Source organism: Ornithorhynchus anatinus, chromosome X1, assembly GCF_004115215.2.
Source record: "Ornithorhynchus anatinus isolate Pmale09 chromosome X1, mOrnAna1.pri.v4, whole genome shotgun sequence".
Classification (NCBI taxonomy): Eukaryota; Metazoa; Chordata; class Mammalia; order Monotremata; family Ornithorhynchidae; genus Ornithorhynchus; species Ornithorhynchus anatinus.
Window position 1 is genome coordinate 44,653,202 of NC_041749.1, and position 27,328 is coordinate 44,680,529.

Genomic DNA, 27,328 nt, shown 5'->3' on the forward strand with positions numbered 1-27,328 from the left:
TCCTTTAGGGTTACCTTATATAGCCCTCCTTTTGTTTTTCTCTGGACCCTCTCGCAATTTTCCCCTAATTTTGTTAGAATGCAGAGTTTTTGATATTAGCAGATGGCAAGCCTTCACAAGGAAAGAAAATATCCCTTCTTCCACTACAACCAATGATGAGTAGAGTGGTGGAGGAGTAGGACTGGCCAGGCCTCGCCTCTTGGGGGGATGGCAAGAGGGGGTGGAGACAGATAAGGTCAGAGCCCTGGGAAACTAGGGAGAGGCTGGGTCTGCCTGGCGATTATCTCCCGATAATCCTGTAGAACCAAGCTCCTCAGCTGAATCCCTCAACAGTCCTTGGCCATCCCTTCCAAATTCCCGAGGACTGGTTCTTTCCGGCCATGGGTATCACCTCTCCTACAACTCTCCCAATCGGTGGTGTCAGCTGAGCACCTGATGAGTATGAAACACTGCACTGAGCACAACAGGCAAAAAGCAAGTTTCCTGTCCTCGATGAGCTTGGTCAAAATGCGGAGACGGCGTATTTACAAAAAGCGAAAGCCGGAGGACGTAACGGGAGGTACCACTGATCTCTTTACTCCTTTCCCTTCATTTATAGAGTTCTTAGAACGAGTAAGACCGGGCAGTGTAACAGTTCCCAAATAGCACCATTTTTACTTCCAGTTTCTAATGCGATATTCGCTTTAATACGTTCTGTAGAGTATCGTAATGACTAGTTTCATTGCTGACTGATTCAATTTCTCAATGATTAAATCCCCCGGGTCTTTTCCCGCTGGAATTGTACATAAGCTACTTATTGTGCTTGAAAGGGGACAGTTAACTGGAGCTATTGCAGATTTGCATCAATGAGTGTTAAGCACCCTGCTATGCAAGCAGCTGGAGCTGCCATAAGTCTGAGAAGCTCCAAGAACTCATTCATTCAATAGTATTTATTGAGCGCTTACTATGTGCAGAGCACTGTACTAAGCGCTTGGAATGTACAAGTCGGCAACAGATAGAGACAGTCCCTGCCCTTTGACGGGCTTACAGTCTAATTGGGGGAGACAGGCAGACAAGAACAATGGCAATAAATAGAATCAAGGGGAAGAACATCTCATATAAACAGTGGCAAATAAATAGAATCAGGGTAATGTACATCTCATTAAACAAAATAAATAGGGTGATGAAGATATATACAGTTGAGTGGATGAGTACAGTGCCGAGGGGGTGAGATGGGGGGGAGAGGGAAAGGGGGGAGAAGAGGGTTTAGCAGTGGAGAGGTGAAGGGGGGTAGAGGGAGCAGAGGGAAAAAGGGAGCTCAGTCTGGGAAGGCCTCTCAGAGGAGGTGAGCTTTAAGTAGGGATTTGAAGAGGTGAAGATAATTAGATTGTCAGAGGTGAGGAGAGAGGGCATTCCAGGACCGTGGGAGGACGTGGCCCAGGGGTCGATGGCGGGGTAGGCAAGACCGAGGGACGGTGAGGAGGTGGGCAGCAGAGGAGCGGAGCGTGCGGGGTGGGCAGTAGAAAGAGAGAAGGGAGGAGAGGTAGGAAGGGGCAAGGTGATGGAGAGCCTCGAAGCCTAGAGTGAGGAGTTTTTGTTTGGAGCGGAGGTTGAGAGGCAAACACTGGAGGTGTTTAAGAAGGGGAGTGACATGCCCAGATCGTTTCTGCAGGAAGATGAGCTGGGCAGCGGAGTGAAGAATAGACTGGAGCAGGGCGAGAGAGGAGGAAGGGAGATCAGAGAGAAGGCTGACACAGTAGTCTAGCCGGGATATTACGAGAGCCTGTAGCAGTAAGGTAGCCGTTTCGGTGGAGAGGAAAGGGCGGATCTTAGCAATATTGTAAAGGTGAGACCGGCAGGTCTTGGTAATGGATCGGATGTGTGGGGTGAACAAAAGAGACGAGTCAAAGATGACACCGAGGTTGTGGGCCTGAGAGAAGGGAAGGGCCTATCCCACGGCGATAGGAAAGTCTGGGAGAGGACCAGGCTAGGGAGGGAAGATGAGGAGCTCAGTTTTGCTCATGTTGAGTTTTAGGTGGCGGGCAGACATCCAGGTGGAGACATCCTGGAGGCAGGAGGAGATGCGAGCCTGAAGGGAGGGGGAGAGGACAGGGGCGGAGATGTAGATCTGCGTGTCATCTGCGTAGAGATGGTAGTCAAAGCCGTGAGAGCGAATGAGTTCACCAAGGGAGTGAGTGTAAATGGCGAACAGAAGAGGGCCAAGAACTGACCCTTGAGGAACTCCAACAGTTAAAGGATGGGAGGGGGAGGAGGCGCCTGCGAAGGAGAACCAGGAGAGGACGGAGTCCGTGAAGTCAAGGTGAGATAAGGTGTGGAGGAGGAGGGGATGGTCGACAGTATCAAAGGCAGCTGAGAGGTCAAGGAGGATTAGAATGGAGTAGGAGCCATTGGATTTGGCAAGAAGGAGGTCATGGGTGACCTTAGAGAGAGCAGTCTCAGTAGAGTGGAGGGTACGGAAGCCAGATTGGAGGAGGTCCAGGAGAGAATGGGAGTTAAGGAATTCTAAGCAGCGAGTGTAGTTGACTCGTTCTAGGATTTTGGAAAGGAAGGGTAGTAGGGAGATAGGGCGATAACTGGAAGGGGAAGTGGGGTTGAGAGAGGTTTTTTTAGGATGGGGAAGACGTGGGCATGTTTGAAGGCAGAGGGGAAGCCTCTGGAGATTGAGTGGTTACAGATAGAAGTTAAGGAAGGGAGGAGGGCAGGGGCGATGGTTTTTATAAGGTGAGCGGGAATGGGGTCCAAGGCGCAGGTGGAGGGGGTGGCACTTGCGAGGAGGGAGGAGATCTCCTCTGAGGATACAACAGGGAAGGATGGGAAAGTAGGGGAGAGGGTTGGTGGCAGGGAGGGGGTAGGGGGAAGGGTGACTTTGGGGAGCTTTGGGGAGGGGGAGGAACAGGGACAATTGGCGGAGGTAACGGGCATAGGTGTTGATGAGGGAGGAGAAGAAGTTTTGCCTGGCGGAGGAGAGGGCAGAGTTAAGGCAGGAAAGGATAAATTTGAAATGTATGAGGTCGGCTTGGTGCTTGGACTTGTGCCAGCAGCGCTCGGCAGCTCGAGCATAGGAGCGTAGGAGGCGGACAGAGGAGGTGATCCAGGGCTGTGGGTTAGTGGAGCGAGAGTGGCAGAGGGAAAGGGGGGCGAGGGAGTTGAGATGAGTAGAGAGGGTGGAGTTGAGAGTGGAGACCTGATCATCGAGAGTGGGAAGTGAGGACGGGGGGCAAGGTGGGGAGAGATGCTTTTGGAAAGATGGATGGGATCAAGAGAGCGGAGGTCTCTTGACCTGGTTGTCGTTACCTGGTTGCCAAACTCATTACCTGGTTGTCAAAACAGGATGGAATCCAGCACGCACTGCCCAAGTTATTGTGGCCCTTTGAAGATGACCCCTTTGGAGTTCAATTGGGTCTTGAGAAGTAAGACTTCTGAATTAGGAGCCTTAGTCATCAGCATCTCAAAAAATTCCTCACAAAAGTGCCATTTTGGATACTTACCTTCCTTCCTTACTGAGTTGGAGAGGTGGCCGCCCCTGTTCCCATATATTGTTTGTGAATAGCCTAAAAAATTTTCCTTTTCTTTGGTGTAAAAATGTATTTAATATTGCATCTGGAAATATCCAGGCTTATTTCACATTTTAGCTATGATTAATCGAGACAGACATTAATGTGAATAAATGAGTAATTTATAATCTAATAAGATGATTGATCCTGTTGCTCCCTGGCAGGAACAGTCAGGTTTGCGTAGTTTTTACCTCGACCCTGATACATCCCTAGTTCTGGGATTTTCTCCCATTTCCCCAAGCTCTGATACAGAAAGAAAAGGTTGTATACACATACACATGGCATTGATTAAGCAGTGATACGGCTAACCTTCCCAGGCCCTCCTTCAACCTTTCTGTGTTTGAGGCTTTACCACTGGCAGAATGCTATACATCTTTTGAAACTCGTTGCTACTTCGCTGGGAAAATAATGTAAAGTTGCAGATATAATAGTAACGTAGGAATTTGAAAAAGTCAGGTATTGGTGGTACCTTGAACCACCTATCCCTTGCCCCATTAAGCTTGGTTACTCAAATTTTCCCACCGGAGAGGTTCTTCAAGAACACAACCCCAATCTTAGAGTTCTCCTTGTCTTTTCCCTTTCTAAGGCTTCCCTTTAAGTATGTTCCAAGACAGCCTCGATGGTTGCTTTATTTGAGGGGGTTTCATCCTTGTTTGGTGATTCAGGGGTTCTGTACGTTGAGTTCTGAACTTGGATTTTTGGCAAGAGGAGAGATTTGTTCTTTAAGACTATTGATTCAAGTATCTTTGAAATCATTAATATTTCAGGCCATCCAAGTTGTGCTGGAGAGTTTGATTGTGATCGAGATTCCACGGGAATTCCAGGAACTCATCTGACACTCCATTACTGGAAGCCCCACTGAGAAAACAGAAAGCCAGACTGGATTGGACTATTGCCACTAAACTAATAACTGCATGTGGAGGTTGAGAGGAGAGACCAGTACAATTGATAGGACAATCTTCTCAAGTGCTCCTTTCTGGCACAGCATAAACAGTTAAGTTTTGCCCGGTCGAACGGTTTTGCTAAGGAGACTATAGGTAGGTGGGGCAGTGCTTTAAATTGATAGTGCAAGAGGTTGAGGTTCTATCATTTTGTCTTAGTTTGGTAATTATTTTGAATATTGTGGCGATATTACTCATGGCCTTTCCCCCAGCCAAATTGGAGGCCTGGGTTTTAATACCAGCTCTGCCACTTGCCAGCTGTGTGACCTTGGGAAAGGGACTGACACCTGACCCTGTGGGCCCTGCCTTTTCCAGGTGTTTAGATTTCGCTCCTTCCTCTCCACCCAAACTGCTACTGGGCTGATGCAAGTGCGTCTCCTATCCTGCCGATTACTGCCCCAGCCTCCTCACTGCCTCCTGTCTCTCCCCACTCCAGTACATACTTCACTCTGCTGTCTGGATTGTTTTCCTTAAAAATCGTTCAGCCCTCTTCTCCCCACTCCTCCAAAAAAAACCCCCCAGTAGTTGCCCATCCACTTCTGCATCCAACAGAAACTCCTTGCCATTGTTTTTTAAGGCACCCAATCAGCCTCAATAAACTTCCATAACCCAGTTCACACACTTCACTTCTCCTAAGCCAATCTACTACTCATTGTATCTCATTTTATCTCATCCTCATCTGTCTCGCTGCCAATCCCTAGCCCTTGTTCTCCCTCTTAGCTGGAACTTCTCCTTCATATCCAACAGACCACCACTAACCCAATCTTCAAAGCCCACTAAAATACCTCCTCCAAGAAGCCTTCTCTGAATAACCTCTCATCTCCCCATCATATTCGCCCTCCCGGGTTGTTTGCTCCCATGCTCTTTTTTAAAATGATATTTATTAAGTGCTTACTATGTGCTACGACTGTACTAAGCGCTGGGGTGGTTACAAGCAAATCGGGTTGAACACAGTCCCTGTCCCACATGGGGCTCACAGTCTTAATCCCTGTTTTACAGATGAGGGAACTGAGGCACAGGGAAGCAAAGTGACTTGTCCAAGGTCACACAGCAGACAAATTGCGGAGCCAGGATTAGAACCCATGACATTCTGACTCCCGGGCCTGTGCTCTGTCCACTACTCCACGCTATTCTTGGGTATATATCCCCTTGTAACTTTGATACTCACCTTACTTCCCGGCCCCACAGCACTTTGGAACATTCCTTATCCTCTGCCATTTCCCCTATCTCAATAATAATAATTACGACACTCGTCAAATGCTGTCTTATTTCATTCTCCCCCATTAGACTGTAAGATCCTTGTGGGCAGGGACTGTACCAATTCTACTGTATTTTACCAAGCCTTTAGTTCAGTGCTCTACACACAAGCACTCAGTAAGGACCATCGGTTGACTCTGTGGAATTGGGATTTCTTCCTTTTCTCCCTGCCAGTTAACACAGCTCCACTTGGGACAGACACTGGGTCTGATTTGATTACATTTTAATTACCCCAGGCTTTAGTACAGTACTTAGCAAATAGGATGCACTCAGCATACACACCACAATTACTATTCATTAGACCACAGCTCTCCCCACCTTCAAAATCTTTGAAAAAAATCACATCCCCATATCAATTGCCATCTCCCTAGTCATACCTCATCAACCACCCTTGGCACTTGGGAGTATTGGCTCATTCTCCATATTTTTGGCTCTTCTGCTAACACCGCTTGTTCCCATTTTATATAAACAATTTATCTGTCCCATTCAGATGGCAAGGTCCTCTAGTGTAACTTCTCTTTTTATGGTGTTTGTTCTGAGCACATTATTATTATTCACTGTATTTACTGAGCACTTGCTGTGTGCAAAGCACTGAAATAATAACGATGGTCCTTGTTCAGCACGTACTATGTGCCAAGCACTGTTCTAAGCGCTGGGGAGAGACCAGTATAACGGTCAAACACGTCCTCTACCCACAACTAGCTTCCAGGCTAGAGACGAGTTCATTAGAGGAACTAGGGCGGTGCTAGGCACGGCTGAGTGCTGGACCCAGAAAGAGCCCGGGCTTGGGAGTACAGAGGACGTGGGTTCTAATCCCCACACGGCCACTGGTCTGCTGTGTCTCCTCGAGCAGGCCACTTAATTTCTCTGTGCCTCGGTTAGCTCATCTCTAAAATGGGAATTAAGGCTGTCAGTCCCACGTGGGACAATCTGATTCCCTTGTATCTACCCCAGCGCTTAGAACAGTGCTTGGTACACAGAAAGCGCCTAATCGCGATTATCACCGGGTTTTGCACATACTAATCAGCGCCGGCGGCGTGGCGGTCGTGCTCAGACGTGCTGGCCTGTGGGCCACAACATGAAGGGCAGGCGACAAGGGCGTGGGCACCATTCGTTCTTTCATTCAACCGTATTTATTGAGCGCTTACTGTGTGCAGAGCACTGGACTAAGCGCTCGGGAAATACAATTCGGCAACAAGTGGAGACCCTCCCTACCCACCACCGGGCTCACAGTCTAGAAGGGGGGAGACAGACAACAAAACTAAACAAACAGACGGGCATCGATAGCATCGATACAAGTAAATAGAATTAGAGATGAATGCGCGTCGTTAATAAAACGAATAGAATAATAAATATGGGCAGATAAGCACAAGCGCTGTGGGGAGGGAAAGAGGGTAGATCAGAGGGAGAAGGAGCAGAGAGGAAGGGAGGGTTCCGTCTGGGAAGGCTTCCTGGAGGAGGTGAGCTCAGGAGGGCGGGGAGGCCCGGCCCAGCCCAGCCGTCGACGAGGAGGAGAGCCGGTTTAGCCAACCACGAAGAGCCGGCGGCTGCGTGGCCGGCACCGCCGGAGGACAGGACAGGACAGGACAGGACAGGACAGGACAGGACAGGACAGGACAGGAGCGCCCCGCCCCGCCGACCATAGAGCGTCTCCTTCCGGGTCCCGCTCCGCCCCCCGGGAGAGGGGCCGGGGGGGGGAAGGAAACACTTCTAAATGAGGTGCCGTCAGCCTCCTCCCGCCTTTAGGGCTTCCCCGCAGGGCGGGACGCACGGGCCGAGTTGGAAGGGCGCCCGCCCAGGCGGAGGCGGGGACCGGGCCGTTGATGGCGTCTCGGGGAGCCTTCCGGCGCCGTGTGGGGCGCGGCCTTTGGAGGCCGGAGGAGGCGGGGCCGCTGTGATGTACGGGGGCGGGCCCGCCGTTGGCGCGTGCGCGTGGGACTGCCGGCTCGCCTGCCGGCTGGGGCGAGGGGGCCGCGCACGCACGCACGCACGCACGCGCTCTCGAGGGGGTGGGGCGCGCGCCCCCGGACGGACGGCCCCGACGCCGCTCGTGCCCGCCCCCCGCCTCTCCCCGCCGCCGCCCGCCGCCGCCCGCCGCCCGCCGCCCGCCGCCGCCCCCCGCCATGGAGCCCCCCGCCATGGAGCCCCCCGCCATGGAGCCCCCCGCCATGGAGCCCCCCGCCGCCACCGCCAACGGCGGGGCCGGGCCGGGGCCCCCGGCGGCCGACGGCCTGACGGCCTCCCAGCGCCGGGCGGAGATGAGACGGAGGAAGCTGCTGATGAACTCGGAGCAGCGCATCAACCGGATCATGGGCTTCCACAGGCCGGGGGCCGCCGCCGCCGCCGCCGCCGCCGCCGCCGCCGCCGGTGAGGGCCCCGCCCAGGACGCCCACCCCCATCTACTCGCCGCTTTCTCTCCGCACCGCCCTGGGCTCAGAGCGGGGCGTGACACCTAGTGAGCGCTTCCCAGATGCCCCGATGGTGACGGTGCTGGCTGAGCGCTTGGGAGAGGACGGTAGACGCCCCCCCTTCCCCCCCCTCCGCCCCCAGACATATTCCCTGCCCACGACGAGCTCCCCGGCTACGGGGGCGCCAACACCCTCCCTCCCCGCGCCCCCCGCCCCCCGCCCCGGCCCTTCCTGCCTCTTCTTTAGCCTTGCCCGCCCTCGGCCCCTCGGAGGTTTCTCGAACCGGCCCCAGAGCCCCCCCGCCTCCGCCCCCGTTTGCCCCCTGCCCCCATCCTTCCTCGGAGCGCAGCTTCCCCGTCCCGGCCGGCACAGGCCTGCCTTCCCTGCGTGGTCGGCCACATCTCCCCAGGACACAGTCACTCATTCCATCGTATTTACCGAGCGCTTACTAAGTGCAGAGCACTGTACTAAGCGCGCGGAATGGACAATTTGGCAACAGATAGAGACGATCCCTGCCCAGTGACGGGCTCACAGTCTAATCCCACCCCCAGACCCCGAAGGAGGGTCTCATTTTTAAAGCCACTCACCCCCAAAGGAACCAGAGGAGCTGCGCCAGCCAGCTAATACGTTACTGGGACAGGGCTGCTCACTTCCCTGCAAAAATCTTCCCATCCTTACTGAGATTCTTGGGTGGTGGGGGCTGCTCTTTCTCTCCCATCACTCCTGGGTGTACCCTCTTTTTCTCCCCACCCCCTTCAGTTGCTGACTCTATTTTGCATTTGCCGCTTTCTTTAAACTAGAAGTGCTCTTAGAACCCTTCTGTGGCCGCCCTCAAGACCGTAAACTCGTGATGGGTAGGGAACAAGTCCGCTAATTCGGTCGTGTTGTACTTTCCCAAACGCTCGGTACAGTGCTCTGCACATAGAGAGCGCTCAATAAATACCACCGGTTGATTCATCACTGGGATAGATGTTTTGCCATAAGACCTTGTTTTGGCACCTCCTGCCAGATAAGGTTACGGCACAGAAGCTATTAGAATCCAGAAAAATTAAGAAATGGCACCCATCATACTATCAGTAAGAGCGTGCTCGGGATTTCTTTTGATCGTAGTTTCGGAGGTCCCCATTTTCTCAAATTTGCACACTCTATATATTTCAGTAGATTCAACTAACCTTAGGTCTTGTCTTTAGAGTACTTTCAACATCTTTTTCTTCTAGCAGATGCCTCCATTTACAAGAAGATTATAAACATTCAAATGTCTTTTTTGGTGTTTTCAAGACACTGTTCAACTACTGTTTGGTAGGCTTATAGATATAAACCATTTTACAAGTTTCTACTGGAAATGAACAAAGAATGGTAGTAGACCAATTTCTGCTTTGAAAGCAGTGATGACTAGGGCGATTTGTGTGTGTGTGTGTGTGTGTGTCTGTGTGTGATTGCACTGAAAGTGTCGTCATCCTTCTAGCCTTTATCTTGCTTTGCCGTATTAAAGAGGTTGTATTTATTTAACCATCTCCCACATTTTGTTCCCATGTAGAGCACTGTCTGGACTTTTTTTTTTTTTTTTTAACTTGGCAGGGTGTACTTATCTTTCTTCCGACCACCATTTCTAACATAAGAAACAACCTCATAGCTCCTCGTATTCCTTTGAGTGCTTTATTCACACGGACACCTCTTTGACAGCAAATTCTGAAATGCAGACCTTGGAAAAAGGAGAGGGTGGTAGATCTCCCCCAATTAGACACTGAGCCCATCATTGGGCAGGGATTGGCTCTCTCTCTTGCCAAATTGTACATCCCAAGAGCTTAGTACAGTGCTCTGCACGTAGTAAGCGCTCAGTAAATACTATCGAATTTATGCAGTCTACACATTCCAGGATTCACTAGCATAGCGGCAAGGTACTTCATATTTATGAAGTCATCCAGACGCTGTTAAGTAGCTAACAGGAGAAACCCAGTTAGTGCTCTCAGCTAGGCCAGTCTAAATCTAGGCCAGTCTCAAAAGTTAGGTGAGGCACAGTTGCCTGAAGATTTCTAGACTTCAGCTTCACGGGACCAACAGGACAAAGGCATTCTAGGGATGAGTTATTCTTTCTGCCCCTGCCCCCTGAAGTTCCTAGACTGTATCCTAGTTGAATTAGAATGAGCCAATTTTAATTGGGCATAGCTTGAATTTGGATTCAAAACTACCATCCTGTGAAATTCTCTTTATAATTTGCCTTAGCATTGTGTACGCAGGCTAATGCTAATGTGGTCTAACATAAAACACTTTTTTTTTTTAATTTCCCTCTCTCGTAGAAGAAGAAAGTCACACCGAGCCAAAACAGCTAAGCAGTGAAAATCTGGACTGCCTCCCCGCTCCATCAGTTTCAAAGAGAGTGGTGCTCGGAGATTCAGTAGGGCCCAAGGATCAGCAGGGTGGTATATCAGAGCTCAAGAGTTCCCACCTGGGTGACAAAAAGGACTCCTTCAACGCACCTGTAGAATGTAATAACGAGGGTCACCTTGAGCTCCGGCCACGGAGCAGAGGTGATCCAACGGTGGAAAATGCCCAGAGAGGCCCCCGGCACCGGTTAGACCAGTACCTGTCAAGATTCGATGAAGCCATGAAGCTAAGAAACCAGTTGATTAGTGAGAAGCCCGGTCAGGAGAATGGGAATTCAGCAGAGGAATTCGATTCTTTTCGCATTTTTAGATTGGTGGGGTGTGCTCTTCTTGCCTTTGGAGTCAGGGCTTTTGTATGCAAATACCTGGTAAGTTCAAGTGAAGACACCCATGGAGAGTAGGAACAATCCAACACCACAAATCTCTTTCAGTACGGACTGTGGATCTTGAAAATGCTTAGTAGCGAGCATTTGTCAATGTTCACATCCAGAGAAGCAGCTTGGCATAGTGGAAAGTGTGTGGGCTTGGGAGTCAGGGGTCGTGGATTCTGTTCCCGGCTCCGCCACTTATCAGCTGTGTGACTTTGGGCGAGGCACTTCACTTCTCTGTGCCTCAGTTCCCTCATCTGTAAAATGGGGATTAAGACTGTGAGCCCTGTGAAAGAGGGATTGTGAGCCCCATGTGGGACGAGCTGATTACCTTCTATCTAACCCAGCGCTTAGAACAGTGCTTGGCACATAGTAAGTGCTTAACAAGTACCATCACTTTATTATTATTGGATGAAATTGATACACAACGAAGGGTTCATTTTTCAGGCAAAGAGAACCTGGGGAGGCCAAAAAAATAACTTCCCCTGCCCAGAGGGAAATGCTGATTTTGCTATGAAACTCTTATTGGTTTTAGGTAAACCAAAACTCATAGGAATATTCTCTAAATAACAATATGTGTAAAGTTTATGCTTGTATTTCTTCCTCAGGGTTTTTTTTTTGTTTTATTTTACACAAGATAGTGTAAATTCGAGCTTATACCCCCAACAGTTAATGGTTTTGTAGAGGGGGCCATAAATGACAAAGATAGCAATGAATGACCTAAAATGAGGTTTGAGAAAAAAGTGCATCGTGGTCCCAATAATCAAAACATCAAATTCCATTACTTACCATTTTTCTAAGGAAAAATTTGATTTTAGACATCTAATCTCAATTGAAATATTTTTTCTGTCAGGAATGAGGTGGTTGGGGCGGTTTTGTCTTATGACTTCAGAGCTCTGGAGTGGGAAAGTCTAATTTTCTTCTGTTGTGTTTCCACAGTCCATTTTTGCACCATTTCTTACTTTACAACTTGCTTATATGGGATTGTCAAAATATTTTCCCAAGGTAAGCTTGTTCTCTAAAAAAAAAAAAAATTGCATGAAAATGTGCGTTATTCTTGGAGGGCGGTGTCTGTGATTATTTTGTTTTGCTAGCTTGGGGGCCCCTACAAACAGTTCAGTAATTGGAAATTAAGACCATGCCTTGAAATGAACAGTAATAGGGATGAGTGTAGGTTTAGCAGAGCCTAAGGGTCTGGGTTGTTTAGGAATAGAGAAATAGAGTTCTCTGGGTGGTGTGTGGGGGGGGGGGTTTCTTTGCCTAAGGAGCAGAAATAAATAGGAAGAGGTGCCACTAATTTGCCTCTGGAGATCTCATCACTCTTACCCCTGGCCCTCTCTTCTCTGGAGATGGCCCAAGCAGTGAAGGGCATCTGGGTTGGCTTACAGGGTGAGTCACCAAAACCCTAGAGCTCCCGAACCTGCGGATGAGTTTGGAAGCCCCAAATCTTGGAACTTACCCTGCTGACTTGGGCCCTGCTTTCCTCCCAGCACTTCCCCAATCCAGCTCACCCCTGAGGGTGGTGGCACTGGGCATGAGGCAGTGAGTGTCCAGACCTCCCGCAGAGCTTACTCTAGTTGTACTTCTGGATCGTAGTAGTATTTGGGGAGCCTTGCTGCTAACCTAGACTTCCCCCAGCACGTTTGTCCGGCCATCTCTGGGGCCAGGAGGGTATCTTGGAAAGCCCAAGACCCCTCACCTACAAAGGGACGGGTTCAGGGGAGAAAGTATGTAGGTCAATCAGTTGTATTCACGTGCTTGCTGTGCGCAGAGCACTTGGGAGAGTACAGTATAACAGTTGGTAGACACATTCCCTTCCCACAGCGAGGTTACAGTCTAGAGAGCAAGATGCATTCATATCAATAAATTATGGGTATGCACCATAAGTGCTGTGGGGCTGAGAGGAGTGAATAAAGGGAGCTAATCAGAATGACACAAGGGAGTGGGAGAAGAGGAAATCTCAGAGCTTAATCTGAGAAGGCTTCTTGATAAAGACTTTCAATGAGTCTTTGAAGTGATGGGGGCGGGGGAGAGCGATCTTCTGTCGGATATGAAGAGGTCTGTGGGAAGGATCCCCAGGTCTCCAAACAGCCATCAGCTTAGACCAGAGCCTCGTAGAGAAATGAGGTCTTGGGGCCATTGAAAATCAGGCCCCAGCATTTCTTCATCATAGCTGAATTTCACTCTAGATAAACATTTTTGGTTCAAACGGATATTGTCCCGCTGTTCTGCCCTGTGGGTACTTGCGGGCGGTGCAGGTGCCAGTTTTAGGGGAGGTTACCGTACCTGAATAGTGGAGCCCAGCTAGGTAGCTTACACCTGGTCTGCCTGGTTCTACCTCTTGGAAGAGCCCAACCAGGAGGGGAGGAGGAGGAGTTGGCAATCTTGATCCCAAGAGTGATCTTCCTGTTGAAATGATTACTTAGCTGACTGCTTCCCTCCAAGCTGCCCTTCACTTGCCCTCAAAGAGCTTGAAAATGGAGCGTTAATGTTTTTAAAAAGAAACAGCTCAGATTCAGAAAGTGAAAGGACAGGGGGTACTGACCATTAGGAATTTGGAGCAAGGTCTTTTGGATAGTGTTTTCTGTTTTTGCAGGACAGAGGGTTACAGTATTTAATGTTATATTGGAACTGTTGGTTTAGCTTTTTATTTACCACCTTGTTAATAATATTTGTTAAGTGCTTACTATGTGTCAAACACTAATCTAAACACGAGGTATTCAGGTCGGTCACAGTCCCTGTCCCACATGGGATTCAGAGTCTAAGTAGGAGGGAGAACTGGTATTGATTCCTCATTTTACAGTTGAGGAAACAGGCTCAGAGAAGTGATTTGCCCAAGGTCACACAGCAGACCAGTGACACAACCAGGATTAGAACCCAGAATCTCTGATTCCCAGGCCCGTGCTCTTTCCACTAGGCCACACTGCTTCCCTAGGTCAGTGTCCTTCCGGTTCCTGACAGTCTTCCTTTTTAACCGTCATGTAGGTGGAGGAGCCAGGGGCCCCTTTAAACTGTCACCTCCAAACCTCAGGCAGGGGTGGGATGGCCAAGGGAAGAATCAGAGCCCTGAGCCTCTGGTTTCCTCTGGCAGAAACTCTGGGGCTCATTGACTCCGGGTGCAGGTGCCCCTTAAATCTCTGATGCCACGGAAGGGGCGATGATAGGAAGGGAGCGATAGCTGCTGCTGCTGGCTTTTATTCATGATCATTGTCCTAAACTCAGTCTCTCACCAGCTCTCACCTTTTCCAAATGTGCCAGCCCCCAAATCTGACAGGACTCTATATTTTATTGTTGGATTGTAAGTAAGATAGCCTATCTCCTAGGGTGACTTTCTTGGAGAATAAGTTTCTTCTTCCCGATCTCAAAGCACCTCGTTTTCACTAGCCCCTGGTAGTTAGTATTAAGTCACCAGGAAAGGTCTTCAGGCTTAGTTTTGATACGTGCTTAAATACACAGTGGTCAAGAGGAGGAAAAGATGGCTTTCACGTCGCCTATTTAATGGTCTGTGTAAAGCACCCGGGTTTCGGTAGCCCATCGTCGGTAGCCGATCCGACGTAGCCGGATCGTTGGTCCACTTTGAACCCAAGTCCACTTTGGCCTTGTCTTCTTTGAACTCAGCTTGTCAAGCGAAGCGAGTCCAAAGCAAAGCCAAACGACATTGCCTGACAGGCCTCTTCAGCATTAGGGAACAGTGCTGAAAAACAGTCAATCCACTGCCAAAATGAAGATTAGACATGTCTGCCGGTGAGGTCCGGTGGCCAGCTGTGCCACTAAATAGGAAACCATAACTTTATGCCCACCGAATTGACACTTGGTTTTGAGGCCTGCTTTCAGCTTAAGCTTGCTAAAAATTGCTGGGCCGATTTCGCGTGTTCTTGGGGTTTACCTGGCTGGCTCAAAGTGGTAGTGGGATTTTGCTCATCAGTTTTCCCGTGTCTTTGTTCAGGGGGAAAAGAAGATGAAAACAACAGTGTTGACGGCTGCACTTCTACTGTCTGGAATCCCTGCTGAAGTTATTAGTCGGTCCATGGACACCTACAGCAAAATGGGCGATGTCTTCACGGATCTCTGTGTCTACTTTTTCACTTTTATCTTTTGCCATGAACTGCTTGTCTTCTGGGGGGTCTGAAGGGCCAAGATGGCTGTGAAACTCAATAGAGTAGCTTGCAAAACGTGTTTTCTGTCCTGTGTTACTGTAGCACCCGTGGGGGACGAACAGGTTTCTCTCATTTTGTACAGAATTCTTCCCAGGGGTTGTAAATCCACTACTGTGAAAGGAAGAGCAGGGTCTTTGGTCAAATATGTTGGGATTGTGTCCTAGTACCAAGTATTCAGTTGCTAAATATACAATTTCAGGTGTGGAGGGTAGAGTCTGGGTGTCACACCCAGAGTTCCCAACTTACTCCACACTTCCCCCTCGAGTTGTGCTTTTTTAGAACTGAGAGACCTTTCTTGTGCATTTAGCGGAACTGCCAGAGGTCGGGTCGCCTGCCCCCGGGGACTGTTTCCAGTATTTGTCTTCTCCTTCTGTACAATAAATTAATCCATCCTAAAAATGGAAAGAACTCTCATCTCGTAGCCTTATTTTGCCTCATTTTACTCCCAAAAGGGAATACCCTTTGTCAACCAATCAGTCACATTTATTGAGTGCTTATTATGTGCCGAGCACTGTAGTAAGCACTTTGAAAAGTACAGTATAGCAAAGTTAGTAGACACGTTTTCTGCCTACAATGAGCTTGTGGTCTAGAGCAGGAGAAGGGCATGAATATAAAAAAGAATGATAATTTCCTTTGAGTACAACAATCCAGAGCCACCCCTTCTTCCTCATCTCTCCCCAGTGCATATGGCCTGAAAATATGTATCTGGCCAAATCAACCCTCCAACATAAAAATGTTTTTTTTTTTTACTGATTGGCTAAAGCTTCAGTATGTTGCAGAATTACTTTTGACAAAGCACTGATAAGAACCTGAAGGTGAGTTTTAATGCATGCAAGCCTTAACATCAACCTGAATTAAAGGACAGCCAGTGCGGTTCAAATGGAGCTGAGGGCACTGGAGTACAGTCTCTTTTCCTGGCTCCTCCGCCGCCGCCTCCTCTGCTTCCCACTACCTAACTGGGGGTGGCCCTTCAGGTTCAGCTCTGGGTCCCCTTCTATTCTCCATCTACATGCACTCCATTGGAGAACTCATTGGCTCAAATGGTTTCGACTGCCACCTTTATGCGGTTGATCCCCAAATCCACATCCCCAGCCCTGGTCTCTTGCTCTCTCTGCAGTCTCGTATTTCCTCCTGCCTTCAAGACACCTCTATTTGGATGTCCTCTCAACTCAAACTTAATATGTCTAAAACAGAACTTCTTATCTTCCCACCTAAACCCTGTCCTCCCCTGACTCTCCCTCAGTGTAGACGGCCTCACCATCCTTCCTGTCTCACCAGCCCGTAACTTTGTGTTATCCTTGACTCCTCTCTCTCATTCAACCCACATATTCAGTCCATCCAGTCGGTTCCACCTTCACCACGTTGCTAAAATCCACCCTTCCTCTTAGGAAAGTGCCTGGCATATAGTAAGCATGTAACAAATACCGTAATCGTCATCATCAAATGCTTACCAAATGCCATTTAGAAAAGATTTTAAAAACTACCAAGACTACCCAGATACCCAGAGCCGGGGCTGCACTTTTTACTAATGGCTGCTTTCAAACTACCAACCAGTTTGGGCAAGCAACAGTACTGAGTGCCTTCTGTGGGCAGAGCTATCTATGATAAATATAAATAAATATGCAATTTATTTGTTTTAATGCCTGTCTTCTCTAGACTGTAAACTTGTGGACAGGGAATGAATTCATTCATTCATTCAATCAATTGTATTTATTAAACACTGTGCAGAGTACTGTACTGAGTGCTTGGGAAGCTACAATAGAACAATAAACAGTGACATTCCCTGCCTACAACGAGCTCTCAGTCTAGAGGGAGGCAGGCAATACCAATAAGTAAGATTACAGGCATGTCCATAAGTGCTGGGGGGCTGGGAGGGGGGAAGAGCAAAGGGAGCAAGTCAGGAGGATGCGGAAGGGAGTGGGAGTTGAGGAAAAGCGGGGCTTAGTCTGGGAAGGCCTCTTGAGGAAAAGCGGGGCTTAGTTTGGGAAGGCCTCTTGGAAGAGATGGGCCTTCAATAAGGTTTTGAAGTGGGGGAGAGTCATTGCCTGGCGGATTTGAGGAGGGAGGGCCTTCCAGGCCAGGGGTTGGGTCGGTGTCGAGACAGGAGAGATGGAGGCCCAGTGAGAAGGTTAACACTACTATTATATTGTCTTCTCCCAGGTGCTTAATGCAGAGCTCTGCACATTCCCCAGTAAATACAATTGACTGATTTAATGAGCGCTTACTGTGTGCAGAGCACTGTACTAAGTGTTTGGAATGTACAATTTGGCAACAGAGACAATCTTAGAATAGTGCTCTGCACACAGTTGTACATTCCAAGCGCTTAGTCCAGTGCTCTGCACATATATAGTAAGCACTCAATAAATACTATTGAATGAATGAACTTGGGAGAGTATAGCATGGAGTTGGTAGAGAAGATCCCGGCTCACAAGAAGCTTATAGCCTAGAGGTGGGGAGGGAGACTTGGAAATAAATTACAGATAGGGGAAATGGCAGGGTAAAAGAACACATACGCATGTGCTATGGAGCCAAGGGAGGAGGGAATATCAAAGGATGAAGAACAGATCCAGCTGCAGAGGCAATAGAGGATGAAGAGCGAGTAGGGAAATGGGGGCTTAAGGCCTCTTTAAATGAGATGTCATTTTAGGTGGGCTTTAAATGTAGGAAGAGTGCTGGTCTGTTCAAATGAAGGGGGAGGGAGTTCCAGCCAGGGAAAGGATATGGGCCAGGAGTCGGTGGTGAGACAGGCAAGATCCAAGTACAAAGAGTAGGTTGGCATTAGTTAAATGAAGTGTGTGTGAGCTTAAGGTAGGAGGGGGAGATAATAATAATAATGTTGGTATTTGTTAAGCGCTTACTATGTGCAGAGCCCTGTTCTAAGCGCTGGGGTAGATACAGGGTCATCATCTGATTGAGTGCCCACTAAGTCTGTGTGTGAGGTTGAGGTAGGAGGGGGAGATTGAGTACCCACTAAGAACTGTACTCTAAATGCTTGGGAGAGCACGACTCAATCAGTAGACAGGATCCCTGCCCCTGAGGAGCTTAACAGTTTAGCAGGGGAGCAAGGCACTAGAACAAATTATGGCAGGAAGAAAAAAAGAGTATAAAGTTATATACATAAGCGCTTGGAGGAATGGCAGGAAGAGGCCTTCCCAGACCAAGCCCCACTTTCCCTCAGCTCCCCCTCCCCTCCGCAGCACCCCGAATCGCTCCCTTTGCTCTTCCCTTCCCCCCCTCCCCCCCCGCCCCACAGCACTTGTGTACATAGGTACATATCTATAATTCTATTTATCGATGCCTGTTTGCTTGTTCTGATGTGTATCTATCATTGTATTTATTTATATTGATGCCCGTTTACTTGTTTTGATGTCTGTCTTCCCCCTTATAGACTGTAAACCCGGGGTGGGCAGGGATTGTCTCTCGTCATTGCTGCATTGTACTTTCCAAGCGCTTGGTACAGCGCTCTGCACACAGTGAGTGCCCGATAAATAGGAATGAATGAATGAATCAATGAACGAAAGAATGAATAACTCCTCTGGTGCCGCTAACCTCCTCGCTGTGCCTCGTCCTCGCCTGTCCCGCCGTCGACCCCGGGCCCACGTCCTCCCTCTGGCCTGGAAGGCCCTCCCTCCTCACCTCTGCCGAACTAGCACACTTTCCTCCTTCAAAGCCCTACCGAGAGCTCACCTCCTCCAGGAGGCCTTCCCAATCTGAGGCCCGCTCTACCTCTGCTCCCCCACCCCTCCCCATCGCCCCGACTCCCACCCTCTGCCCTACCTCCTTCCCCCACCCCCCCAGCACTTGTGTCTATTTGTACATATTTATAATTCTATTTATTTCTATTCATGATGTGGATATCTCTGATTCGATTTACTTATATCGATGATGTGACTATCTCTATAATTCTATTTATATCGATGCTCCCGATGCCCATTGACTTCTTTTGACATCCGGGTCCCCCCTCGTAGACTGTGAGCCCACTGTGGGCGAGGATAGTGTCTACCTGTTGCCGATCTGTACTTTCCCAAGCGCTCTGCGCACAGTAAGCGCTAAGAGCTTGGCGATTCCTATGCACTGTTCTAAGCGCTACGGAGTACAAGGTAACCAGGCTCTCTCAGAGTCACCCCACACATCCAATCCCTCACCAACGCCTGCCGGTCTCACCTTTACAATATTGTCAAGATCCGCCCTTTCCTCTCCACCCAAACGGCTACCTTACTGCTACAGGCTCTCGTAATATCCCGACTGGATTATTGTGTCAGCCTCCTCTCTGATCTCCCTTCCTCCTGTCTCTCCCCGCTCCAGTCTGTTCTTCACTCCGCTTATCGCCATTGTTCTCCTCCCCCCCCCCCCCCTCATTGGACTGTAAGCCCGTCAAAGGGCAGGGACCGTCTCTATCTGTTACCGATTTGTCCATTCCAAGCGCTTAGTACAGTGCTCTGCACATAGTAAGCGCTCACTGAGTACTATTGAATGAATGACTGAAGGACTGAGTGAGTGCAAGAGCGAAGGAGCGCGGCGTGGGGCGGGGAGGGGGGGAGCGTGGCGTCGCCGTTGGTTCCTCCGGCCGGCAGAGGGCGCGGTGGGGCCGGGCGGCGCGGCCTGGGCCCGGCCGGCTCCCCCTCTTGGCGGCGCGGCCGCCCCTTCCCGTCGGCTGCGGCCCGCGGGATGGACGCTCCCGCTCCCGCCCCCGCTTAGCGCCGCCGCCCCCCGCTCGCCGCCCCCCGCTCGCCGCGCCTCAGCGCCGCAGCACGAGGGAGGGAACGCCGGCCTCCGCCCCGGCCTCGCCATGGGCCGGGAATCGCGGTGAGGAGCGGCCCGGGGAGCGGGACCGGGGAGGAGGAGGTTGGGGGGGGGAGGTGGAGGGGAGGTCCCGGCCCCGACCCCGGCCCCGGCCCCGACCCCGACCCCGGCCCCGGCCCCGGCCCCGGCCCCGGCCCCGGCCCCGACCCCGGCCCCGGCCCCGACCCCGACCCCGGCCCCGGCCCCGACCCCGACCCCGGCCCCGGCGGGCGCAGCGGGGTGGCCGGGTGGCTCCCGGGGCCCCGCCCCGCTCCTGTCCTCTCCCCAGGGCCCGGGGTGGGCGTCTGTCCGGGGGTGGCCTGGCCCGGCCCGGCCGGCCCCCCCCCCCCCCCCCGCCTGCGCCTCGGCCACGGGCCGTCGGGCCGACCTGGCTTGGCCTTCCCCCCTCCCGCCCCGGGGCCCGACCGGGCGGGCCGGTCCTGACGGCGGTTTCCCTCCCCGGCAGGCACTACCGGAAGCGGTCGGCGTCGCGGGGCCGGTCCGGCGGGCGGTCGGGCAGCCGCTCCCGCAGCCGCTCCCCGCCCGACAAGCGGCCCAAGCGCGACGAGCGGCGCTCCCGCAGCCGGGACCGGGACCGGGACCGGGACCGAGACCGAGACCGAGACCGAGACCGCCGCAGGGACAGGTCGCGCAGCAGGGACAAGAGGAGGTCGCGATCCCGCGACAGGAAACGCCCCAGGTAGCCCCTCTCCCCCACCCCCGGGCCGACGGCCGGGGGCGACCATGTTGGTAGCTGTTAAGAGCTTACTGTGTGCACAGCACTGTTGTAAGCGCGGGGGGAGATCCAGGGTCATCAGCTGGACCCACGGGAGGCTCACGGTCTTCATCCCCGATTTACGGATGAGGTCCCCGAGGCCCAGAGAAGTGAGGTGAAGTGAAGTGACTGGCCCCCAGTCACGCGGCTGACGAGTGGCAGGGCCGGGATAATACGCGAGGGATTTGACCAGGGTCTCCGCTGAGCGCTTACTGGGTGCCCGGCACGGTTCTCGGCCCCGGGGGCGGGGGGCCGGGGGGCCGGGGGGCCGGGGGGGCGCAGGGGGCGAGGTCAGCAGGCTGTCCCACGTGGGGCTCGCACTCCCCCTTTGACAGAAGAGCTACCTGAGGCGCGGAGGAGCGAAGCGACTTGCCCAAGGTCACACAGCAGACGGGCGGCGGAGCCGGGATTAGAACCCACGCCCTCCGACTCCCGAGCCCGGGGGCTCTTGCCCCGAGGCCGTTCGGCTTCTCGTGGAGCTGGAGCCCCGCGGCAGCTCTCCCCTTTTCCTCCTCCCCCAGCCCCCCAAATCCCACGCTTCACCCCTCCCCGGCTCTCCCGCCCACCACCCCCGCCCCCCTCGGCAAGCCCCCGGACCACAGCTCTCCCCAACCATCTCTCTTGCGATCCTACGGATTAGGCGCCTGCGGGGTTGCAAGCATCGTCCCGAGCGCCCGAGCGGGGACAGCGGAGCGGACGGACCCGTTTCCCACCCACAGTGAGCTCACAGGCCAGAGCGGGAGACAGCCGCTACACTAAATAATAACGTTGGTATTTGTTAAGCGCTTGCTATGGGCAGAGCACTGGTTCTAGTCACTGGGGTAGATAGGGGATAATCAGATGGTCCCACGTGAGGCTCACGGTCTTCATCCCCATTTTACCGTTGAGGTCACTGAGGCCCAGAGAAGTGAAGTGGCTTGCCCACAGTCACACAGCTGGCGACTGGCAGAGTCGGGATTCGAACCCATGACCTCTGACTCCCAAGCCCGGGCTCTTTCCTCCGAGCCACGCTGTTTCCCGACGACGGGTACCTACGTAGGGGGCGTGGGGCCTAGGGTCGGGTGGCCATCGGTTGCCCGAAGCCGCAGATCCGAGTGCGTGGGCGACCCAGAAGGGTGAGGAAGTAGGAGAAGTGAGGGATTAGCTGGGGGAGGCCACTTGGAGGAGGTGCGTTTCTGATAAGGGGCCGAAGGTGGGGAGGGCGGCCGCTCCGGGCCGGAGGGAGGCTGTGGGCGAGGGGTCGGCTGCGAGATGGAGGAACTGGAGAGTTAGGTGGGCGCTAGTGAATCGTGAGGACTGGATTGTAGTAGGAAGTCATCGAGGTGAGGTAGGAGGGGGCGAGGTGATTGAGTAAACCACTTTAAGCCCGTTTAGAAAAACGACTCGGACAGCAGAATGAAGACTGGATTGGGGAGAGACAGGAGACGGGGGTCGGCGCGGAGGCCGATGCACTAGTGAAGGCGGGCTACGCTAAGTGTTTCGATCGACCTAATAGTTTGGATTGAGAGGAATGAGTGGGTTCTAGGTATGTTGTGAGGTTAGAACTGGCAGGCTTGGTGACAGAATAGAGGGGTTGAACGAGGGATGAGTCGAGGATAATGCCGAGGTGAGACAGACGACTTGAGACAGGTAGGATGTTTCTGCTTCATTCAGTGATGGGAAAGTCGGCGGTGGGACAGGGTTTGGGTGGGAAGTTGAAGAGTTCTGTTTTGGGCACGTTCAGTTTGAGGGATTGGTGAGACCTCCATGTAGAGATGACTTGAAGGCGAGATTGCAGAGAAGGAGAGAGGGGAGGGCTGGAGAGGAGATTTGGCAATCATCTACGTAGACCTGGATGTTGAAACCGTGGGAGTGAATGAGTTCTCCAGAGGTGAGGATAGATGGACAAGGGAAGGGGAGCCAGAACTGAGCTCTGTCGTACTCTCCCCATCTTCGAACCCCTTCCAAAATCCCATCTCCTCCAGAAAGCCTTCTCTGATTAACTCACAACTCCCCTGTTAGGACCACCTCACCCTCCATCTAAGACTTATTTTATTTCAATCCTATCCCGAGAACTTGTCGGTAATTTTTAGTTGTACATTTGTCATAATAATTGTGGTGTTTTAAAAAAATTATAACTGTGGCATCTGTTAAGGGCTTAGTTTGTGCCACGCACTGTACTAAGCACTACTGTAGGTATAAAATAATGAGGTCAGGCACAGTTCCCGTCCACATGGGGATCACAGTCTAATAAGGGAGGACAGATATTTAATCTCCATTTTACAGAGGAGGAAACTGAGGCACAGAAGTTAAATGACTTACCCGTGGTCAGAGAGGCGGCAAGCAGTGAAGCCGGAACTAAAACCCAGGTCCCCTGACTCCCGGCCCCCTTGCTGCCTGGCACTTTGCTAAACGCTGGGGTGGATTTGCATTTTCATTTGTCTAGCTATTCCATTCTGATATATCTGTACTGCCTTCTTCTCTATCATTCTTTTTCCTCCTGCTCCCTCTATACGTCCATACCTTCTTTGCCTTCCCCATTAACTTGTAAGCTCCCTGAGAGCCAGAAACATGGATGTTGCTTGTCTTGTCCTCTCCGGAGCATTTCTTACAGTGCTTCACACTCAGCAGACACCAGTGATGATGGTGATATCCTATGTCACACAACAGTCAGTCGGTAGCGTTTATTGAGCGGTGCAGAGCACCGTACCAAGCGCATTAGTAGACGTGATCCCTGCCTTCAGGGACCTCAGATGGTTCCTGGCATTTGGCTTGGGGACGGTGGGTACCGCTGAAAGGTCTTCTCTCCGTAAGCCCTGAAGCATAGGGGCTGCCCCTCAGTACCCCCACCCCCTTGCCCTATTCCAGGCCAACTGGGCTCACTGCAAATTTAGGGTCACCAAAAGTGTGCTGGGGCTTCGACTGCTGCTCGTTAGTGGTGAATCATGACCGGGGATTGCCGGCAGTCCTTGATTTAGGGCCCTTATGGTTACGATGAACAGCACGGAACATTTCTAAATGGTCACGCCGTTTCAGCTTAAAGCCCATCCGATCCACCTTTACCCCACCAGCCTCCCCCGTGGTCCCAGCTCTGGGGCCGTGAGCGCGAGTAGTGGGGAAATGGGGAAACAGTTTTTAAAAACTTGGGTGCAGGGGTCACATTTCCTTCAAGGGGTCTTTCCCGATGAAGCCCTCCTTTCCCCAGGCCTCTCTTTTTTCCACAGACTTCCCTCTGTGTCCTCTCTGCACTCGGATATTTGATATTCACTCCATCCTCAGCCCCACAGCACTTAGGTATATGTCTTTGGAATTACATATTATAAATGATGAATAGTCATGTCCGTCTCCCGCTCTGGACTCTAAGCTCATCGTGGGCACAGAATGTGTCCGCCAGCCGTTGTATTGTACTCTCCCAAACGCTTGATACAGTGCTCTGAACATCATAAGCTCTCAATAAGTGCCACCGATTGATTGATTGGTGGATAGGAAGGGATGGGGGGAAAAGTTTAAAGAGAGCTGTGGGAGTGGAAGAGGAGAGGCTGGGGGATCAGGCCACGTGGAGTGGCGATGCAGTACTTCCGGCGAAATCACAGTGAGCGGAACCTCTGACTCAATCCAGGCGCCTCACGACTCCAATTGGTAATGGGTTGAGTCCACAATTCTGGTAAAGATGCGGGGGCGGGAGGGGGTGTTCCAGCCCCGGTTCAGGAATCAATCCCCCATATTTTACTAAGGTTTCTAGGAGCAGGTTGGTTCCAGCTTAGGTTTTGATGAAAGATGCAGTTCTCAGGAACCAATTGTGTGGTTCATCCTAGGACTTTAGTACTTGTTAAAAGAAATTAAAGTCTTCTCAGGAAACGTGCCACCGCTACCTACAATTTCAATGCCCCCGTTTCACTTTATCTTGAAATGAGTGACTTTCCCATCCCTAGTGCGCACAAAGTTATCCTAAACAAAGTTGAAACAAAGTCCTGAAGATTGATCCCGTCTGCTATTGCCCCTAACCGACCATGGTGTTGAACAGAAAAGTTCCGCTTCTATTTAGGCGTTCCAGAAGTAGAGAGCGGGAGAGAAGCAGAGATCGGAGACGGTCACGGAGTCGAGAGAGGAGGCGATCGAGAAGCAGAAGTCGAGGGAGACGGTCGCGGTCCGCCAGTCCCAGCAAAAACAAGAAAACCGAAACGAGGTAACGTGACCTGTGGATCGCTTGAGAGCACCTAGTACGGTTCTATTTTCTCTTCAGCAATTTGGGTTTTAATTTGCCTAACTAGGTGACTGCTGTCAGGGGTATTCTGAAAGACCTTCTTTGTAGTAACTCATAAACTCTCAGAAAATGCAGCTGGAACTGTGACTTCTTGTCCGGTGTGCTGATTCTTATGGTTTGGGCTTCCAGAGCTTCTGAAGGACCAGAAGCGAACCGCACGTTACCAACATCCTAGAAAGACGGTGCTTTTTCCCCTTCGAGTTAGGTCCTCGTCACTAGTTACTGATTCTCTGATATTAAGCTGGTGATTAAATGTAGAGGCGGAGATTTGTTCTCTCAAAGACTTCAGGTGCCATTCGGCTCTCTCTTCCATGCTAATGGGTGGCTTCTCTCTCTGCAGATCAAGATCTAAAGAGAAAACAGATGGCGTGGATGCTTCAAAAGAGAAGAAGAAGGAGAAAGAGGACAAGGAGGAAGAAAAAGAAAAAGATGTTAGCGTATGTGTAGTGACCTCTATGTTAAAGTCTGTGCAGACTGACATAGTTTGCTTTTGTTTCAGAAAGAGGAGTTCTCTTTGGATCTTATTTTCAAATGATTCATTTTTTTTTTTTTAAGTTTTGGAATTTAAAAGCCCAGCTCGTTCATTTGAACCCTGGAGGTAGGGTTAATTGCTCTGGCAGAGACTAGAAAGTTTCCAGCGTATCCTGCAGAAAGGGTGGCCTTAAAACCACGATCCAGTTTTGTTTTGCAATATGCCATAGTGGTATTTGAGCTTTCTTTGTCTTCTTCCCATTCTTTTGCACAGAACCAGGCAGGTTTATAATAGAAGAGTTACAGACTGGTGAGGAAGCAACAGGGGAACAGTGCGTAGTGTGGGGCCTGAGGGTAGTTAGGTGAAACTTGATTGGAAATTATTCCCCTTATCTCACCTATCAAAGTATAAACCTTTATTAGTTGGGCCTAGGGCCTAATGTTGGGGTAGTTTCCGGAGTTCTCTGATCTTAACCTGGTTGAATAGTTTTTTTTGACCTCAGAGTTTAGTAGCTTGTTACGGTCTTCTCTAAAGAAAAATAGCTTTCAAACGTAGCTTAGCTGTGAATTTGTTTCCCATGTGATGATCCCAAATGAAATGCCCTGTCTAAAGAATTAACTGGAAGTCACCATTTCTTTTAGAATTTTGACCAGAATAAACTGGAAGAGGAAATGAGAAAGCGCAAAGAGAGAGTGGAGAAGTGGAGGGAAGAGCAGAGGAAAAAGGCTATGGAAAATATAGGCGAACTGAAAAAGGAAATTGAAGAGATGAAGCAGGGCAAAAAATGGAGCTTAGAAGACGACGATGGTATTCTCTTTAATCTGTTGGCTAAGTAGCTGGTTTTCCGATCGGTTTTATTTATGTCGCTTTGAAAATATTGATTTGTGAGCTTGAAACGGTCACCTTTTCTCTGTCACATATTTTTAAAGTTTTCAGAAACTAGGTACTTTTAAGTGAGAAAATGCTTTGTAATGGAATAGGGTGTAGAGTCAAATTCCTTTTTATAAGAAACCCAGCCAGGAAAAGTCCTCGTTTTAATTTTTCTGTGAACGCATTTTTTTTTTTAAAGTGCCTTCTAGCATGATTGTCAGATCACAGAGATCCCTGGTAGTGGTAGTTAGTGGTCTTTTAGGAGACTGTCCCCATCCCTGCACCCCGCTCTCTCCCCCAAAACTCCATATAGTGCTTTGTTCTACATCTTGGGCCCTGTTAAAAGTTTTTCAGTCTGTTTGAACCAAATATCACAATTTGTGAGTTCAGACTTGAGACTCGGGGTTTTATGTGGGTTCGAACTAACTTTCCTGCCAGAGCTCCTTTTGCGGGGAAAAAGAGGCAGAAGTCTTTTATCTTTGGTGTTTTAGATGATGAAGAGGAACCTGCCGAAGGGGAGAAGGATGGAAATGAGGTTGAAGACGAAGAGTTAGATCCACTAGATGCTTACATGGAAGAAGTGAAAGAGGAGGTCAAGAAATTCAACATGAGGAGTGTTAAAGGGGGAGGTGGAAGTGAAAAGGTGCGTCAGTTCGTTTCGCGGTTTGTGTCCCCTAGGAGTTCTTGATTCCCAGCGATTGTGGGGTGGTTTTGAGCCTCAGTTCAAGCTAGAGGGCCTATTCGCTGGGTGCTCACTTGGGTTAATGACGAGTTAAGAATTGTGTTGCTAGGTCTGTTCCAGGTGAGCAGGTTGGTTGGTTTGTGGGTGTCGGTTTCCCCATCTCAACTCTTGGACCTCAGTATGAACAAACGATAGATAAAAATACAGGTGCCATCCTGGGTCCGATCCGGGGTCCCCCCTTTAATATTTTGGGTGCCCTCCTTGGCAGCGATCATAACGTTTAAGGGCACACTAGCTGAAAGGGAGGCGACATCAGGGAGTGGAGAGAGTGTGGGTTTAGGTGTCATAGGATTTGGGCAAATCACTTTTAACCTCTCCCTGCGTCGAGACGATGATGATATTGCCTGCCTTCCCCTACCTCAAGGGATGTGGTGG

The 27,328-nt window shown here is 50.7% G+C and overlaps 2 protein-coding genes across 3 annotated transcripts in view; both read left to right on the top strand.

Annotated features, from left to right (window-relative positions):
- The first annotated feature begins 7,920 nt into the window (after positions 1-7,920).
- Positions 7,921-15,483, top strand: CAMLG (calcium modulating ligand). 2 transcript variants are annotated; one of them, XM_001510631.4, is made up of 4 exons: positions 7,921-8,119; positions 10,458-10,912; positions 11,852-11,917; positions 14,859-15,483. In XM_001510631.4, exons 1-4 carry the CDS (start codon positions 7,921-7,923, stop codon positions 15,039-15,041), a joined length of 903 nt encoding a protein of 300 aa, XP_001510681.3. In that variant the 3' UTR covers positions 15,042-15,483. The 2 variants fall into 2 exon arrangements, with proteins under 2 accessions (XP_001510681.3, XP_028907786.1); XM_029051953.1 differs by having other exon boundaries at positions 7,921-8,097; positions 10,457-10,912.
- A 4,300-nt stretch (positions 15,484-19,783) lies between these two features.
- DDX46 (DEAD-box helicase 46) overlaps positions 19,784-27,328 on the top strand; it is a 39,864-nt gene continuing 32,319 nt past the window's right edge. The window contains exons 1-6 of the mRNA XM_029050151.2: positions 19,784-19,875; positions 20,318-20,551; positions 24,651-24,791; positions 25,210-25,306; positions 25,983-26,148; positions 26,703-26,854. Coding sequence (XP_028905984.1) covers positions 19,859-19,875; positions 20,318-20,551; positions 24,651-24,791; positions 25,210-25,306; positions 25,983-26,148; positions 26,703-26,854 — 807 coding nt within the window. The 5' untranslated portion in view covers positions 19,784-19,858. The remainder of the gene's footprint in view (positions 19,876-20,317; positions 20,552-24,650; positions 24,792-25,209; positions 25,307-25,982; positions 26,149-26,702; positions 26,855-27,328) is intronic.